Here is a 15,706-nt window from a genome sequence, read left to right as displayed (position 1 = left end):
AAATGTTTTGTAACCAAACAATACGAAATATTTTATTACAAGTATAAAGTATTATATATTTCCAAGTAAAGTTTCCTCCTTTTGTCATAAAAATATCATCTTGACAACTCCTCAGTTCAAGTCTTCAAGAACATAAAACACCACTTTCTTGTCTGTAAGAGCCATCTGGTTCACATAAAGATCGGATTTTTAAGGTGATATAATGGATCCAATTGTGTCTCCAGGGTCTGCTTCCACTATCAAGAAAGACAGCTTAACTTTCTTTAAATCTTTTTTCAACAATACTGAAGATGATGTTGTTGATTCTCAAGCTGCCCCTTTGCCTTTTCTCTCTCCTATTGCTAATTCAGTCATCTCTTCCTGCTCTAAGTATCTCTCTCTCCCCTCTCCTCTCTCTCTCTCTCTCTCTCTCTCTCTCTCTCTCTCTCTCTCTCTCTTCCTGCTCCAAGTATCTCTCTCCCCCCTCCTCTCTCTCTCTCTGCTCCAAGTATCTCTCTCTCACTTTCTCTCTCTCTCTTCTTGCTTACCCATTTATATATTTACTTGCTATGTTATTTTTTCTTTACTGTGCATTTATGTTATAAATCTGATGCATTGTTTAGTTTACTTTTCTTGTATTGTTAGATATAGAATTTCTAGTGAATTTGACTATTGCAGCATTGTACTTTGTAGCACAATTTATAACTTTTCCTGAATTACAAATTTATATATTATTCATAGATTCGTCTCATGTTCTTTTGCTTGTTCTATAAATTTACTTCTATTTACAACCTCCCATTCAATTACTGCAAAGAAACGCAAGGAGTACGAAACACGCCAATGGTCTTGCTTGATTTAGTAATAACGTTAATAAAATTTTGATCATGAGTTTTTAGATAGATTAATCATGATGATATCTAACTCGTACTTCCTTTCACCTCCCTTCTCCCAAAATGCCACAATGAGGATGTTAGTTAAGGAACCGTCCATCGGTTTTAGAATTTTTTGAGAAAGAAAGGCTGGATTAGTGAAGAGAATGATATAGGTTGTCTTTAGCATGTAACACATGTCTGAAGAGAAAAATGGTCCTGGCTGCCTTTAGCATGTAACACATTTTTGGAGAGGACTGTGTATAATGATTGAAGTGTGTGTGGATGAGTTCTTTGCATATATAGTGTATGCTATGTATACAAATAAGTTTCATATATATGAATCTCACATTGCCTGGATCCCCAATCTTTAGAATTTGCTGGAACCCCCTTCAGTTACTGTTCAGGGTGTATTTATGCTCATTACGTCTGACTTCCGAGGATTGAGCTAACCACCATAAATATATCATCCTTAGATGTGCACTTTCTATTCTTGCTAGCACAACTATCCTCACTTATCCTTTGCTGAATGAGTGCACAGATAGACCCTGAATATGTGATTTATCCTAGGAACCCTAAATACTTAATTTGGTTAACCCCGAACTATACATTTTGAACAAGTTGGCCTTGCAATTTGCATTGGCCAATTTGGTTGGACTTTGCCATCGATACTGAGTCATTAGCTCAGAAGTGATTCTAAAGCATCAGAATATGTAAAATGACTACTTTGCAGTGCACAAATTCAGCCTAGATCCCCTGACGTTATCTGTTCAAACTACTTAGTTCAGGTTTGTTTTAACTATGAAAAAAGTTTGGGGTTCATAACGTACAAAATGACATACTTACGGATCCTTACTTGATTGTAGCAATAAATTTTTTTTGATGATGAGTATGGATCTGATGGTGTTAAGTTACCAAGGTTATTAAGGACACTATGTGTCAAACTTTACCAAGTAATGAACACGAACAATTATAAAACACTACTTGTCTTTGAGGTTGTTTTTCTTGTGGGAGCATGCGTGGAGGGATTTTTTTCTAAATTCCCACTTAGGATATAAGAACTCCTAAGGAACACCCTCACTATCACATAAATCCATGGACATTTTTCCCTAATATACCTTTTAAATGAGGATGTTCTTAAGCTCTGAAAACTTATAAGTTTCGTATTCAACATACTACAGATCTAAATTATTTGAAGTGGTCCCATTAACCCTTTTCTGTTAAAATGTATCAAATGACCAGAGTAATCAGTTTTCAACTAAAAAGACATTTATCATCTCCTCATACGCTTGGATTTGACTCCCTTAAATAGTAGAAGAGCTTTAATAAGTTTGGGGGTACAGATACAATAGGTATATGCTAAAAGTTGTCATTTTTTGTGGTACGTTAAATTTAAAAAAAAAATAACAGAAAGGAAGGGGATTAGGGGTTAGAACCTATGACCTTGTGATGGGGAAGGGGGTGGGGGTGGGGGATGTGCCTTCCACAGTAGGCTATCTCTTAATTCTCCAGACTTATTAGCAAAGAAAGGGTCCCGGAATTACAGAACAATTAATTTTTGGTCAGTACAAGAACCTATTGAATCAGTTGACCGTTTGAGGTTATTTTATAGTCCAATTCCAAGAGGTTTAGATCAAAATGTAGAAGTGCCACAAAACTAAGGTGTCAAATTTGAAGGTTATGAATGTGTAATAGCCTCTCTCTCGTGAACTCAAACAAAAGACTTGCATGATTTATTGGCTAATGCATACCACATTGTCTTCTTACCTTGCAGAAGGACCCAGAGAATAGCTAGAACTAGATTTAATATATATAGACTACAACAGTATCTTTTCAAATATCATTTCCTAAGTTTTATTGAATGTACACATTTGAATTTGTTGACTTGCAGGCTCCTTCATAAACCAACTGAAGAGTTGCAGCACTGTTTTGACACTGAACACCCTAATATCATCAAGGGATCTTTGGGGTATGCTAGAAGTTTATTAGAGTTCTGTTCATATCAAGCTTTGAACACGATGACTAGGCGTCCAGATTATTTGGCTGACAAAAACTTCCGTCGCCTAACATTTGATATGATGCTTGCATGGGAAGGGCCAAGTGCTGAGAATGAAGTAAATATCGTAAATCACACCACACTTGTTATCTCAACTTCTAACTTCTGAGCATTATTAGTTGTCTTGCATTACGTTACGTGGCTAGTACTTATTATGTTTAGGCCAAATATGTTGGTTTTTATTGGTACTGCGTTATTGTTAGGTATTAATTTCAGTATCTGACAAGAGTAAAGGTCTAAAAGAGAATGTGAATTGACCAATGTTATATAACTATTTTTATCTTCCTCCGTGTGGAAACTACAGGAAACTGCTTCTCGCAGTAACCAGGAAGTGGAGGATGAGGAGGGGTGGTCACTTTTTTATTCTACTTCAACAAATATGGCTGCTCAGGTTATCTCATTTCCATTATACTCTCATACTGTGGTCAATAAGGAAATGTATCGACATCATCTGTTTAAAGTCAAGTGATTGCTATATTGAGATTTCTATTACAGTTAGTGTAGTTTCCAAGGACCTTCTGTTTTATCATTGTCTTAATTCTCCTTTTCAGGTTGATGACAATAAAACTGTAGGGTTGGAAGCTTTTGCACGAATTGCTCCTGCATGTACAGTTATTGCAGATGTAATCACTGTTCACAATCTCTTTGATGTACTGACATTGTCTTCAGAACACAAACTTCATTTTATTATCTACGACAAGTACCTTCGCAGCCTGGAAAAGTAAGGATGTATAATAATTAAGTAAACACTTGATAATAATAATTTTTTATGGTCGACTTCAACTTCCAGTAAATTATCAAATAATTTTACCTATTTATACTCTTGATCACTGCATGCCTAAAATATACGTGTGCTACTATGAATATTTCATCAATAACAAGAAGTATGTTTCATGTAAGTGTGCTTGAGAAATGAGAACCAGCAAATAGGGTCACGTATTGACCTTTAAGCAATGGCTTCTGATATTAATACCATTGAAACTGTATAATCATGTATGTGGATTGATTTATGTGACTTTACTGGAAGTATATTTTTTTGTCCATTAGTAAAAATATATCATTTGCCCATTGCCCATTATCTTGTCCTAGATGTAACAGGATGTGTGTTACTGGGGTTATGCACTGTTGATCCATTTATGCAATGAAAAAAATTGGATGAGTTTGTTAAGCTGGCTAACCATGTGGTTTCAAGATATGGTGACTTGACCAAAAGCATAATTTTATTGTTTAGTCATGTCATGTCAATACTCCCTTACTAAGTGTGGCTCATTGAGTTTTTGGTGACACATAACAGAGTTGGTGTCTGTGTAGTTTTTATTTGATAATTAAACACAGTTCGAACACCCAACATCCCGCAAAGGAAGCGACGGAGATACCGCTGCACTGCGGTTTGAGATAGTCAGTATCATTCATTCCGTCCAGTCTGAATTTGGACCATGTGTCTACGTTGTCAAAACTGTTCTGTTTTTTTAAGATGACACCTATGTATAGAATAAATCTGATCATCTTGACTTCCTAAGTAAATATTAATAATAATTCTCATAATTTAGATCTCTTAATTCGAACTCCTTTATTGTGAATGAACAAGAGAAAATTATGTAAGTTTTTGCTACCCATTATAATTCTATAATCATTGTTTATGGATGTATACTGCAGGGTGATCAAATCTGCTGCTAATGTAAATTCATCTTCGTCAGCATCCAACCTTCAGCTTTCCGAGGGCGAGATTGTTTTAGATATAGATGGCACAGTTCCCACGCAACCAATTTTTCAGCATATTGGAATCTCTGGATGGCCTGGTAGTCACTGTCCTCCTTGAAAATCCAATCTCATTCCTTAAATTTGATAAATATGCTTGCTAATTACTCATTTCCTGAATCTGGTTGCTAGTTTGTGCAATTTATATCTGGATTCTGACTCTAGTCTAAATTTGCTTCTTCTTGGCAGGCCGTCTGACATTGACCAATAACGCTATGTACTTTGAGTCTATGGGAGTTGGAATCTATGATAAAGCAGTAAAATTCGAATTAGCTGCTGACATGAAGCAGGTTATAAAGCCTGATCTAACAGGACCGCTGGGTGCTCGTCTGTATGATAAGGCAGTGATGTACAAGTCTACATCAATGTATGTTATGTAGTTTCGTCCTGTGCTTGTTTTTTTAGATTGTGTAAAAATCCTGATGTCCTATTTTTTTTAATCTTATACAGCACAGAGCCTGTTTATTTTGAATTTACTGAATTCAAAGGAAGTTCACGGCGGGACTATTGGTTGGATATCATTCTAGAGATCCTGAATGCTCATAAGTTCATCAGGATGTATAATCTGAAAAAGATTCAAAAATCGGAAGCACTTGCAAGAGCAGCACTTGGTATTCTTCGCTATCGGGCAGTAAAAGAAGCATTTCAGAACTTCCCGTCCAACTACAAGAGCTTACTTTGTTTTAACTTGACTGAAAGTCTTCCGGGAGGATACACAATATTGCAAACTCTTTCAAGTCGTTTGTCATTGTTGGATGATAGCTCCTCTCAACGTGATTCTGTCAAATCTCCACGTGGTAATAGGCAACTGAGACACCCAATATCCTATTTAACACTTTGCAGACATGGAATTGTATTAGAAAATGAGGTTAGCATTAATGAAGAAGAAATGCAGCAAGTTGGAGATGTTTGCGTTGGTGAGATAAATCCTCTAGAGATGGCAGTAAAGCAATCAAAACAGGACACGGGAAGGGCTGAAGCTGCACGAGCAACTGTCGACCAAGTGAAAGTGGAGGGTATTGATACAAATATAGCAATCATGCAGGTAATTATTTCATTAAATATCACTTCAATAATTTGATTGTTGGCCTCCAACCAATATCTTCTGTTAAATACTTAACCAAAAAAATTGTATATATGTTCTGTCAAAACTAGTCCAAGCACTTGTGTTTCTGTTTCCTTGTTAGACTGGGTTTCTGGTCAAGTTGCGATGTAATTTAATTAATGATAGTGAAGCATTGTAATATGTTGAAGTGTATCCCAGATTAAATCAAGAAAGAGGCTTTCCACTCTGCTACAGCAACAGCTTAAATCAAGAAATAGGCTTTCCACACCGCTACAGCATATCGAAAACTTTTGAGAGTTATACTTGTTTAAATTTTTTGTTGTATCTGAAATTTCATTGGCTTTTACTTGAATGCTATACAATGCAGTTGTGGAACATTTTGTATTGAAAATTGTTTGCAGTATCATATATCATTTATTTTTGTATAGGAGCTGCTTTTCCCACTCATTGAATCATTTAACCGTCTACAAAGACTTGCTTCCTGGGAAGAACCTTCAAAATCAACAGCATTTCTGGTGTTGGTCAGCTTTGTCATACTTGGGTAAATTTTTAAGTTAATCTTTTCTACTGAATGTTATTATGTGTTGGTAAAAGAATGCCCATATATATTAGACAAAAGGTTTAGTCTTTAGTGCTCATATTTATTTACATTTCATGCACTTATAAGCAACACGGTGAAGTAGTGAGTCTATATAATTATTTGCAGCGAAGCTAGGCTTGAAGAATAAACTCCATAAATCTACTAAAATATTTTTGAAACCTGTAGGGAGAATGGCTCGCGGTCTTCCTTTGCAAGTAATATATTAACATTTTGCAGTACCAGTGAGAGCTGAGCTTCTCTAAACTAATCCGGCCACTATTTTGTTGTAACAGATATAATTATATGAATGATTAAATATGTGGATTTATTATTTATTATAAAAATTAGCATATTTACTTGCATGATTGATACACTAATTTGCCATAAGTGGGTTTTCGTATTCTTTGTTCCCCAATTTTTACAAAGGGACAGAGTGAAATACTGAATCTTCTATAATGGTTTGCAGGGGATGGATGAAGTATATGTTGCCGTCTGTCTTCCTATTTGTTGCAATTATGATGGGTTGTAATAGGTTTGCCAACTACGGAAAGCCTTTGGAAGCCTTCAACATTACAGCTCCCCCATATCGAAATGCAGTGGAGCAGCTCTTGGCGTTACAGGAAGCTATAATTGAACTTGAAGCTCTAATACAAGCTGGAAACGTAGTTCTTCTTAAAGTTAGAGCTCTTCTCTTTGCTGCACTTCCACAGGTATTAACCCACACAGACTTGATCATAATGAATCCATCTATTATATTTTTACTGAAATACCCTTGCTACAAGATCCAGAACTTTCATGGAATTAAGATGATGAATTGCAATAATATAGTTCTGCCTAAATTATAAAAGAACAGAGGTAGAAAGATGCAAGAAACAGATAACTGAATTCTTCTGGCATTGATCAGAAGTTGTCAGGAAGAATAGGTTTTGGGATATTGCATTCCAGCAATTAGTGGCAATGCTGACATGATCATGCATTGATTTTAAATTTGGAAAGAACAATACTAATATGACTTGAGGCCTTTCCATTTCCACTTTCCACGTTATATTTCACCTTTTATTTTTAGTTTTCTGAATTTGTTCTTACTTTTATTTCTCATATCTTTATGTTTTTCTACTTGAACTAAGTATATACTGTTTTTTTATCATGTTTCCTAGGCGACAGACAGAACTGCCATATCGCTAGTCATTATGGCAGTGGTATTTGCATTTGTACCTGTAAAATATCTGATTCTACTGGCGTTCTATGAAGCATATACAAGGGAAATGCCCCTGAGAAAGGATAGCAGCGACCAATGGGCGAGGCGCATGCGGGAGTGGTGGTACAGTATACCTGCAGCCCCGGTTCAGTTAATAAAATCAGACGACAAGAAAATCAAGTAAACAATGGTATCTGTGCAGACATTTTTTATTTCTAATGTGAATTCCCTCCCTCAGAAAAAGTTCCACAAACATTACAATATGTAGATATACAATTCATTCATAAACTACTGTCTTGGCTTTTCTCACACATTTTTGTATTTTAGGTGTTAAGTTTAAATTTTTAGACCTCGATTCGATTATAATTTAAAACGATAGTTAAGCCATAGAGTACTAATCATCTAACAAGTGATTAGTGACAAACAAAAGATCCTTGTATATAGAAAATCGGTCTAACATTCAGTGGTTTCTTAATCATTTCTCATGCGATAAGCGATATAATAATTGTTATAGTCTTGCTCTTTACAGAATTGTTATTTTAGAGCCGACAAGAAATCTAAGGTTTAGTTATGCAATCACCAAATTGTACTGTTGTAAACTAGATGATAGCTGGATACTTGAAAGTAAAGTTGGTCAGTTTGATTATTGATCGTGTCGGTAGATAGCTCGAGAGGTACTAGTTCAATGCTTCTTTCTTATAGCAGTTGGGCATTGTCAAAATTAATAATCGTCGGACAGCTCATTGCACATACATAAGAGGGCCTTGCTCATTATGTTCTTAGCCTTCCTCTATATCTTCTGAGCCGAAAAGCTCAAACATAAGAGATGGGTTATTCTAAAAAGACTACCAAAATGCACCACAAATTATGCCATTCAACAGTCTACATTATTGACCTGAACCCGAAAGAGATTTGTTATCTTTGAGGCGATTTCGCTAGAATGGCTGACAGCACGGTTCATCAAACCATGAAAACCGTCCGCACCACACCGCGAAATGTGAGTTTTTTTATCTTCGAGAGTTAAAAAAAAAGGACTACCAAAGTGCACTAGTGATTATGACATTCAACAGTCGATAATATTGAGCTGAACTTGAAAGTGATTTGTTCGGAGCAAGGAAAATTACAAATTCACGACTCCTTTGAGGCGATTTTGTTAAATAAAGTAGAAATGGTTGACAGGGTTGTTTATCAAACCGTCCAAACCGCACCACAAAATAGGCGAGTTTTTATCGTCCAGGGTATAAAGCAATATGATACAACATGTCATGTTGAAAGGTGAAGACCCCCAATCAAAATCTAACAGCCATAAATTAACATCTGATTGCTGTAAAGATTAAATATGATGGCCAGGAATTGTAGGCCATGGACCACGCCAACAACTAAGATTAATGTTCTGATAACAAGTTGAAGTAAGTTTGAACTAGGGTAAGCACTCCAACGTTCGAAATAAATTCACAGTCCTCGTAAATCAGTTTTTAACCTTGTGAATCTACTAAAAATTCACCCTATTTTTGTTTGTTTATAGTTAAACTCTGTTGCTATATAGAACAGACACTCAAAGTTTGAATGCATATCATTGTTCTTCTCTGTCACAATTCATATATTCACCATTCACCACCATCTTTTCATCATTATACCTTCTTGTCTAAGTGAAGGAACAAAAACCCATCTCTTCTTTTCTGTACCTTTTCTTCATTTCTTTTTATATATTATCTGACACCATAGTTAATTAGTTAGTGTATTATCAGTACTTTTTTATTGTTCATTGTCAGATCCCACTTCAGTTCTTAACTTATTTCATTATTTCATAAAGTTTGCAGATACAACTGCTTGCCTATAATCTAGAATGCAGGTTCTGATGTGGGTTTTGAAGTTCTTGATTATTCTTTCATCCATTCATCTTACTTTGCAAGAATCACCAGCATGCTCAGGCATTGACAGAGCTGCACTTCTCGGTTTAAAAGCCGTTATCTTTAAGGACACAACTGGGATTCTAGCCTCATGGATAGGTCAGGATTGCTGTGATGGAGGTTGGGAAGGGATTCAATGCAACCCGAAAACAGGAAGAGTGACACAGCTGCAATTGCAGAGGCCAGAGAGGGATATTTCAATTTTCATGAAGGGCAGTCTTTCTTCTTCTCTGGGTGATTTGAGGTTCTTGGAAGTGATGATTATCAGTGGGATGAAAAGAATTGGAGGAAGCATTCCTGAAAGCTTCTCGAATCTTACACGCCTCACACAACTAGTCTTGGAAGACAATGTACTTGAGGGCAACATTCCTTTAAGTTTAGGCCAGTTGCCCTTTCTTATGGCAATATCATTAAGTGGCAATCGTTTATCTGGTCCTATTCCTACAACCATTGGGAATTTAAGAAACATTGTCCAGCTTACGTTGGCGAGAAACTTCCTTGAAGGTCCTATCCCAGCCACATTTAAGAATCTTCTTAGGTTACAGTATCTTGATCTTAGTCACAATTCCTTATCTGGGTTCATCCCACTTTACATAGGCCAGCTCAAAAATCTGACTTTCCTTGATTTTTCCAACAATCAGTTATCAGGTGAAATTCCAAGCTCTTTAGGCAGTCTAGCAAGTCTTTCAGACTTGTCTCTAAGCCATAATCAATTCACTGGGAAGATCCCGGATGAAATTGGGCATCTAAAGACTCTTACCAGTTTGTCACTGAGCTTGAACCAGCTTAGTGGTCAAATTCCGGAAACTTTATCACAGCTACAGAACCTATGGTACCTCAACTTCTCAGGAAATGCACTTTCAGATCCTGTGCCTAGTGCCTTTGACAAAGGCCTTCCTTCTTTGTTGTCAATAGATTTGTCATACAACAAGCTTAACTTAGGGACAGTTCCCGTATGGATTAGGAGCAGAGAACTCTCTGATGTCAATTTAGCCGGATGCAACCTTAATGGAACGCTCCCAGTCTTCACACAACCAAATTCCTTGACCTCCATCGATCTATCCGAAAACCATTTCACTGATGGGATTTCATATTTCTTCACAAAAATGTCCCGCTTGCACAAGGCCAAGTTGTCAAACAATCAACTAAAGTCTGACCTTTCTATGATTACATTGCCAACAGGACTTACCTCTCTTGATCTCAATTCCAATCAACTATATGGGTCTCTTTCAAGTATCTTGAACAGGATAAGCAACTCTATGCAAACTATTGACTTGACAAACAATGAAATTTCAGGGAGTCTTCCTGAATTCTCCGAAGGCTCAAGTTTGACATTGCTCAACATAGGGAGCAACAAGATTACTGGCGAAATTCCTAATTCTATCTCAAACCTAGTTACACTTGAGAGGTTAGACATTTCGAGAAATCAAGTAACAGGCATGATACCTGCAAGCTTAGGGTTGTTGCTCAAGTTGCAATGGTTGGATCTGTCCATCAATGCACTTGTAGGAAAAATTCCAGTAAGCTTGCTAGATATCGAGAAACTAAGTCATGCAAACTTCAGGGCAAACAAATTATGTGGCATGATTCCACAAGGAAGGCCATTCAATACATTCCCTTCAACCGCTTATGGCCATAATCTGTGCTTATGTGGAAAGCCATTGTCACCATGCAAGGCATAGAAAATTTGAGATAAGGCAATAAATTGATGGGTCGACTGGCTAGGTTCAAAGGAAGTAGACATTATGCTCATTACTTCATGTGAGCATTTAAGAATTAATCGAGGCCAATCAAGTAGCTTACATTTTTCCTTCTTGTCAATGTAAATGAACAAATAAATTACATGTATATCTGTTTATTCTAACTAGCAAAAATGGCATAAATTGGAGTATTCTTGAAACAAAGAAGGTAAATCACAAGAAACCACAAGTATAAAATTTAAGAGGAACCATAACACATAGCATTACAATTTTCAAATTCAAATTTTATGATTTCAGTAGTAACCAGCAGAATTTAATATAAAGGAACAGAAATGGCTACATCACTGAAACTTGTTACTAAACATTGCTCCGAGATCCAAAAATTTACATCATTTGATAACACCTAGCAATTTGTCTTAACAGTTGAAGAGGGACAATGCATCTATGAACACAAAGCAGCACACTTCTATTCATCATCCTCTACTGTCTCCGCTTTCGCATCCTCGTTTTCACCTTCATCCACCTTCACATCCTCTTTTTCACCTTCATCAGGGTTCTCTCCCTCCTGCAGTCAAATCACAACAATTCTTTAACAACACAAAACGTTAATTGTTGTCACACTAGCTCATCATAAATTAAAATTTACTTTATCTTCTGCTTCATCATTTTGCTCCTTCAAATTCCTCTCATACTCAGCCTTCCTCTCAGCTGCTTTATCAACATACACCTTTTTCTCCTACAGAAATAAACAACTTTAGCTCTTCCATACATATGCAAACATTCAAGTCAGCTACAAAACAAATTTTATATCACCACTCACTTCATCAGTCAATGATTTCCATTTCTCACCACCTTCCTTCGCAACCTAAATCCAGAATAAACAAACATTCAACAACCAAAAACAACTCAAACAAGGTTTTTTATTCACATAAATTATAAAAATAAGCATACCACTGCAACACTCTTGTTATCGGGATGCTCTTCCTTGTATGTTTTCCTGAAATCCTCCCTGTATCAAACATTACTCTAATTAATACATATCCCAATTCCAAAACAATACAACTAACAAACCTACAAACACATAAATAACTGTCAAATTGTATATATTTACATAAAAATAAAGAAGGCAGTGGTGTGGCGCTTAGGCTTATTTGAATCTTTAGGCTTCTTCGGCTCTTTAACCTTCTTCGGGTCTTTAGGCTTCCTCTCCTTAGCTGCTGTTGATTCAGTTTTAGGTTTCCTGTTACATTTACAACAAATAAACATCAGCCAAACAACAAAACTGCAAAAGCCTAACCAATTTCATAAGAAAAAGTTAGCAGAATTACTTCTTAATAGCCTCAGCCTGACTTTCAACAACAAGAGACTCTGTTCAAAAATCACAAAGATAAACGATAAATCAAACACTTCACAACTACAATATTAACACAAAAACAATTGAACAAATACATATGTGTTATATCAAATTGTAAACAGCAATTAAACTGACAACCACTCATAGTATAAATATTTACCGAGATTAGTCTTCAATTTGGCCTCAGTACTGCAACTATGCATTCCAATCAATGCTGCAGCAACATCCTTATTGCATTCCTCACTATTAAGGTACAAATCACAAGTTCAATAACATTTTTGGATTGAAATCAATATCAAATTAGGTCTAAACAATATACAAAAGTATAAAATATCAAATGCTCGACAGATATACAATAATTTTGACATATGCAGGTATATTACTAAGTCGCAAATTTGATATCATTTCCACATTAAAATCAACATCAAGTTAGATCTAAACAGAATAAAGCTCCAATACTTCCACAAGGAGAGGGGGGGGAGAGAGAGAGAGAGAGAGAGGGAGAGAGGGAGAGAGAGGGGGGAGAGAGAGAGGGGGGGGAGAGAGAGAGAGGGGAGAGAGAGAGAGAGAGGGGAGAGAGAGAGAGAGAGGGGAGAGAGAGAGAGAGGGGAGAGAGATAGAGGGGAGAGAGAGAGAGAGAGAGGGGAGAGAGAGAGAGAGAGAGAGAGAGAGTAATCACAAATTCAATATAATTTCCAGATCGAAATCAAAATCAACAGCGAGAAATTTAAAAATGCAAAACATCAAAATCACCAAAAACACATTAAAAAGTACCAAATCACAAATTCAATTTCATTTCAAAATTATCAAATTAACTCCAAACAAAACACAACAACAAACATCAAAATCTCCAAAACATACACACACGCACACATATTACCATCTCACAAAAGCGCTTCCATCTCTAGCACGTTTGAGAGAAGCAGCTTGCGCCTCCACTCTCTTCCTCACCGTACTCACACTCGAACTCTTCGCTGATTTTCCTCCCGCCATTTCTCTCCTCTCTCACTCTCTCTCAATCTCTCTCGTTCTCTCTCTCTCTCGCAAATTTGATACAAATGCTATTCTGTGATGTGTAGAGCCAATTTGTGTGGGTGGGTATATAACTATAGCAGTCTGAATTAATTGGCGGTCTTTTTGATTTTTCGTGTTGGCGCTACTTTGAACTGATACACTGGGATCGATGAGCTGTCACTGTTATTAACCGTACGATTTGGAATGGACGGTTACGATTTAATACTAGGGTTGAATAAAGAAGCGCGAATATGAGGAGCTAGAAATTACAGTTTGGGCTCATTTGGATGGGCCTTGGCCCGCCCTACAAAATTGGACCATCTTATGTACCCTTTTCTATTTCTTGTTTCTTGAAATAATTTTGTAGTCTTCATTTTGATTTCTAGATAATTATAAAGACTCGTACAAATTTTCTTTTTTTTTTGTCGGGCAAATTTTCTTATATTAACCCAATCAAATATATTTTAAATTTTTTCGCTTAAAACAGGATCTGAGATGTGCGCACATATGTGCATGCTTACCTTCATTCCGAAGTTTGAAGAAATTATTTTCTGAAAAATTATCGACTTGTGTGTGCACTTACAAATTTTCTAAAATCTTTGAATTAAAATAATTTATGTGATTATTATTTGATATCAATATATAAAATAGTAATTAACACTTTATTATGATTTTGAAAATCAAGATTTGTTCGAGGGACGACTGTTATTTAAAGTGTATAACTTTTTATTACTTGAATATTATTTTTATTTTAGTAAATTTGTCAAAAAAATACTGAAGTTTTCAATTTTTTTGCTAAAATATTGACAAAGTTGGATAGGATATTGCACGATAGGTTAAGAGAAGTCGTATATGATGTTGCAAACTTGTAATCCAGGTTGCATATTAGAATATACCGGCTTTAATCAAAAAAAATTGCAACTAGGGTATATTTTAAAAAAAACTTAATTTTTCAATTTTGAATGTTAAATAATTTATTCCTCTAATCCCAAAAATTTTGACTTATTTGACTGTTCGAGTTCAAATGAGTTCGCACTTCAAAAGAAATTTATGGAGTAAAAACTAGTTGTAATGATCCAAAAGAAATGAGTTCGTTTTAATTGTTCATCAATTTAATTTAATTAATCACAAAACACCAATTATCTCTACACACTTCTAAACATTTAAAGATGGCATACTTTAATTTATATTAATTTAGTACTTCTTTAGAAACAAACAACACAAAATACACAGCAAGTTGACAAACACGGATATTTGCTAATTCATAACATAATCTGGAAATATGAAAGAGAAGTGTTTGTGGTACTATTAGATCTAGAATTTAGTAGAAAACTCATGGTTGGGAAGATAATTTTTTTATTTAAAGTGGACAAATAAATTAATTAAAAGGTTGTCATTCAAGCTATGCCTATACCAGCTTATTTGATAGGTGTTTATAGATTACTGGTGGATGTGATTAAAAAAACATTATGTAATGGCACAAATTTTGTGGGGAAATGGTTTAAAAAAAAGTTCATTGAAAGTCTTGAAAATCCCTGAGTGCCCCTGAATGTTTGGGTGGTCTATGATTTCTGGATTTAAGTATTTTTAATACATCTTTATTCATTTCTGGAGAATGATCATTAATGAGTGATCCTTATTAAATGAAGTAATTAAAGGAACCTGAAACCACATTTTTAGAATCGTTTACAACTGTTAGTTTTGCTAAGCAAGCATAACTCCACATTAGTATGAATCATCCGTTTTGACCTGAGTCTGCACGGATTTGTTGGGCACATCCCCAAAAGCCTCGTACTAATGGAGTTATCTGGTTACTTATATTCTAGCAATCTGCCCCTCGCACAAATGATGTGGGACAACTCCTAACAATCCCCTCTTCACACATCGGGCTCGACACCTAGGGGTGTGCATTCGATGCGGTTAACCGATAACCGAACCGAATAACCGAAATAATTTCGGTTTGGTTAACCAAACTTTAAATTTCGGTTCGGTTTTCGGTAATAAAAATCCTAAACTTCGGTTATTCGGTAATTCAGTTATTAACTGCGGTTAACCGAATAACCGAGTTAATAACCGAATATTTATAAAAATATGAATTATTTCTTATTTAGTAGGAATATATGTACCTTACTTTTCTATGTTGTGTCTCTCTTTCTTATATTCTTACTAAAACACTTGCACAAACATCGATACTTACACAAACACACAACACAGGGGAACAC

The 15,706-nt window shown here is 35.7% G+C and overlaps 3 protein-coding genes across 3 annotated transcripts; 2 read left to right on the top strand and 1 right to left on the bottom strand.

Moving 5' to 3' along the window:
• Positions 1-87: 87 nt before the first annotated feature.
• Positions 88-7,855, top strand: LOC141678751 (uncharacterized). The gene is made up of 10 exons (XM_074485130.1): positions 88-369; positions 2,740-2,962; positions 3,209-3,295; positions 3,456-3,625; positions 4,561-4,703; positions 4,852-5,029; positions 5,113-5,707; positions 6,157-6,269; positions 6,775-7,018; positions 7,466-7,855. Exons 1-10 carry the CDS (start codon positions 203-205, stop codon positions 7,688-7,690), a joined length of 2,145 nt encoding a protein of 714 aa, XP_074341231.1. The 5' UTR covers positions 88-202; the 3' UTR covers positions 7,691-7,855.
• Positions 7,856-9,075: 1,220 nt separating this feature from the next.
• LOC141678736 (uncharacterized) lies at positions 9,076-11,260 on the top strand. Its single transcript, XM_074485112.1, has one exon. The coding sequence runs from the start codon at positions 9,353-9,355 to the stop codon at positions 11,096-11,098; it is 1,746 nt and encodes a 581-aa protein (XP_074341213.1). The 5' UTR covers positions 9,076-9,352; the 3' UTR covers positions 11,099-11,260.
• Positions 11,261-11,329: 69 nt separating this feature from the next.
• LOC141678745 (high mobility group B protein 7-like) lies at positions 11,330-13,556 on the bottom strand. The gene is made up of 8 exons (XM_074485121.1): positions 13,351-13,556; positions 12,631-12,713; positions 12,445-12,484; positions 12,228-12,356; positions 12,068-12,125; positions 11,937-11,981; positions 11,763-11,852; positions 11,330-11,681 (listed from the first exon to the last, which is right to left on the bottom strand). The coding sequence occupies exons 1-8, from the start codon at positions 13,461-13,463 to the stop codon at positions 11,583-11,585; spliced, it is 657 nt and encodes a 218-aa protein (XP_074341222.1). The 5' UTR covers positions 13,464-13,556; the 3' UTR covers positions 11,330-11,582.
• Between the last annotated feature and the right edge of the window lie 2,150 nt (positions 13,557-15,706).

The sequence above is a fragment of the Apium graveolens genome, chromosome 1 (genome assembly GCF_009905375.1).
Source record: "Apium graveolens cultivar Ventura chromosome 1, ASM990537v1, whole genome shotgun sequence".
Classification (NCBI taxonomy): Eukaryota; Viridiplantae; Streptophyta; class Magnoliopsida; order Apiales; family Apiaceae; genus Apium; species Apium graveolens.
The sequence above is the reverse complement of the archived record's forward strand: the minus strand, read 5'-3'. Positions and strand labels throughout refer to the sequence as shown.

What these genes read in the sequence shown, in the direction of transcription:
- LOC141678745 (XM_074485121.1), bottom strand. Translation starts at nt 13,463, where the DNA reads ATGGCGGGAGGAAAATCAGCGAAGAGTTCGAGTGTGAGTACGGTGAGG. An exon ending in ATAACAAGAGTGTTGCAGTG is followed by an intron (nt 11,982 to 12,067) that starts GTATGCTTATTT and finishes TTCTGGATTTAG; the next exon opens with GTTGCGAAGGAAGGTGGTGA. An exon ending in ATGATGAAGCAGAAGATAAA is followed by an intron (nt 11,682 to 11,762) that starts GTAAATTTTAAT and finishes ATTTGACTGCAG; the next exon opens with GAGGGAGAGAACCCTGATGA.
- LOC141678751 (XM_074485130.1), top strand. Translation starts at nt 203, where the DNA reads ATGGATCCAATTGTGTCTCCAGGGTCTGCTTCCACTATCAAGAAAGAC. An exon ending in GGCCAAGTGCTGAGAATGAA is followed by an intron (nt 2,963 to 3,208) that starts GTAAATATCGTA and finishes TGGAAACTACAG; the next exon opens with GAAACTGCTTCTCGCAGTAA. An exon ending in TCTTTGCTGCACTTCCACAG is followed by an intron (nt 7,019 to 7,465) that starts GTATTAACCCAC and finishes CATGTTTCCTAG; the next exon opens with GCGACAGACAGAACTGCCAT.
- LOC141678736 (XM_074485112.1), top strand. Translation starts at nt 9,353, where the DNA reads ATGCAGGTTCTGATGTGGGTTTTGAAGTTCTTGATTATTCTTTCATCC.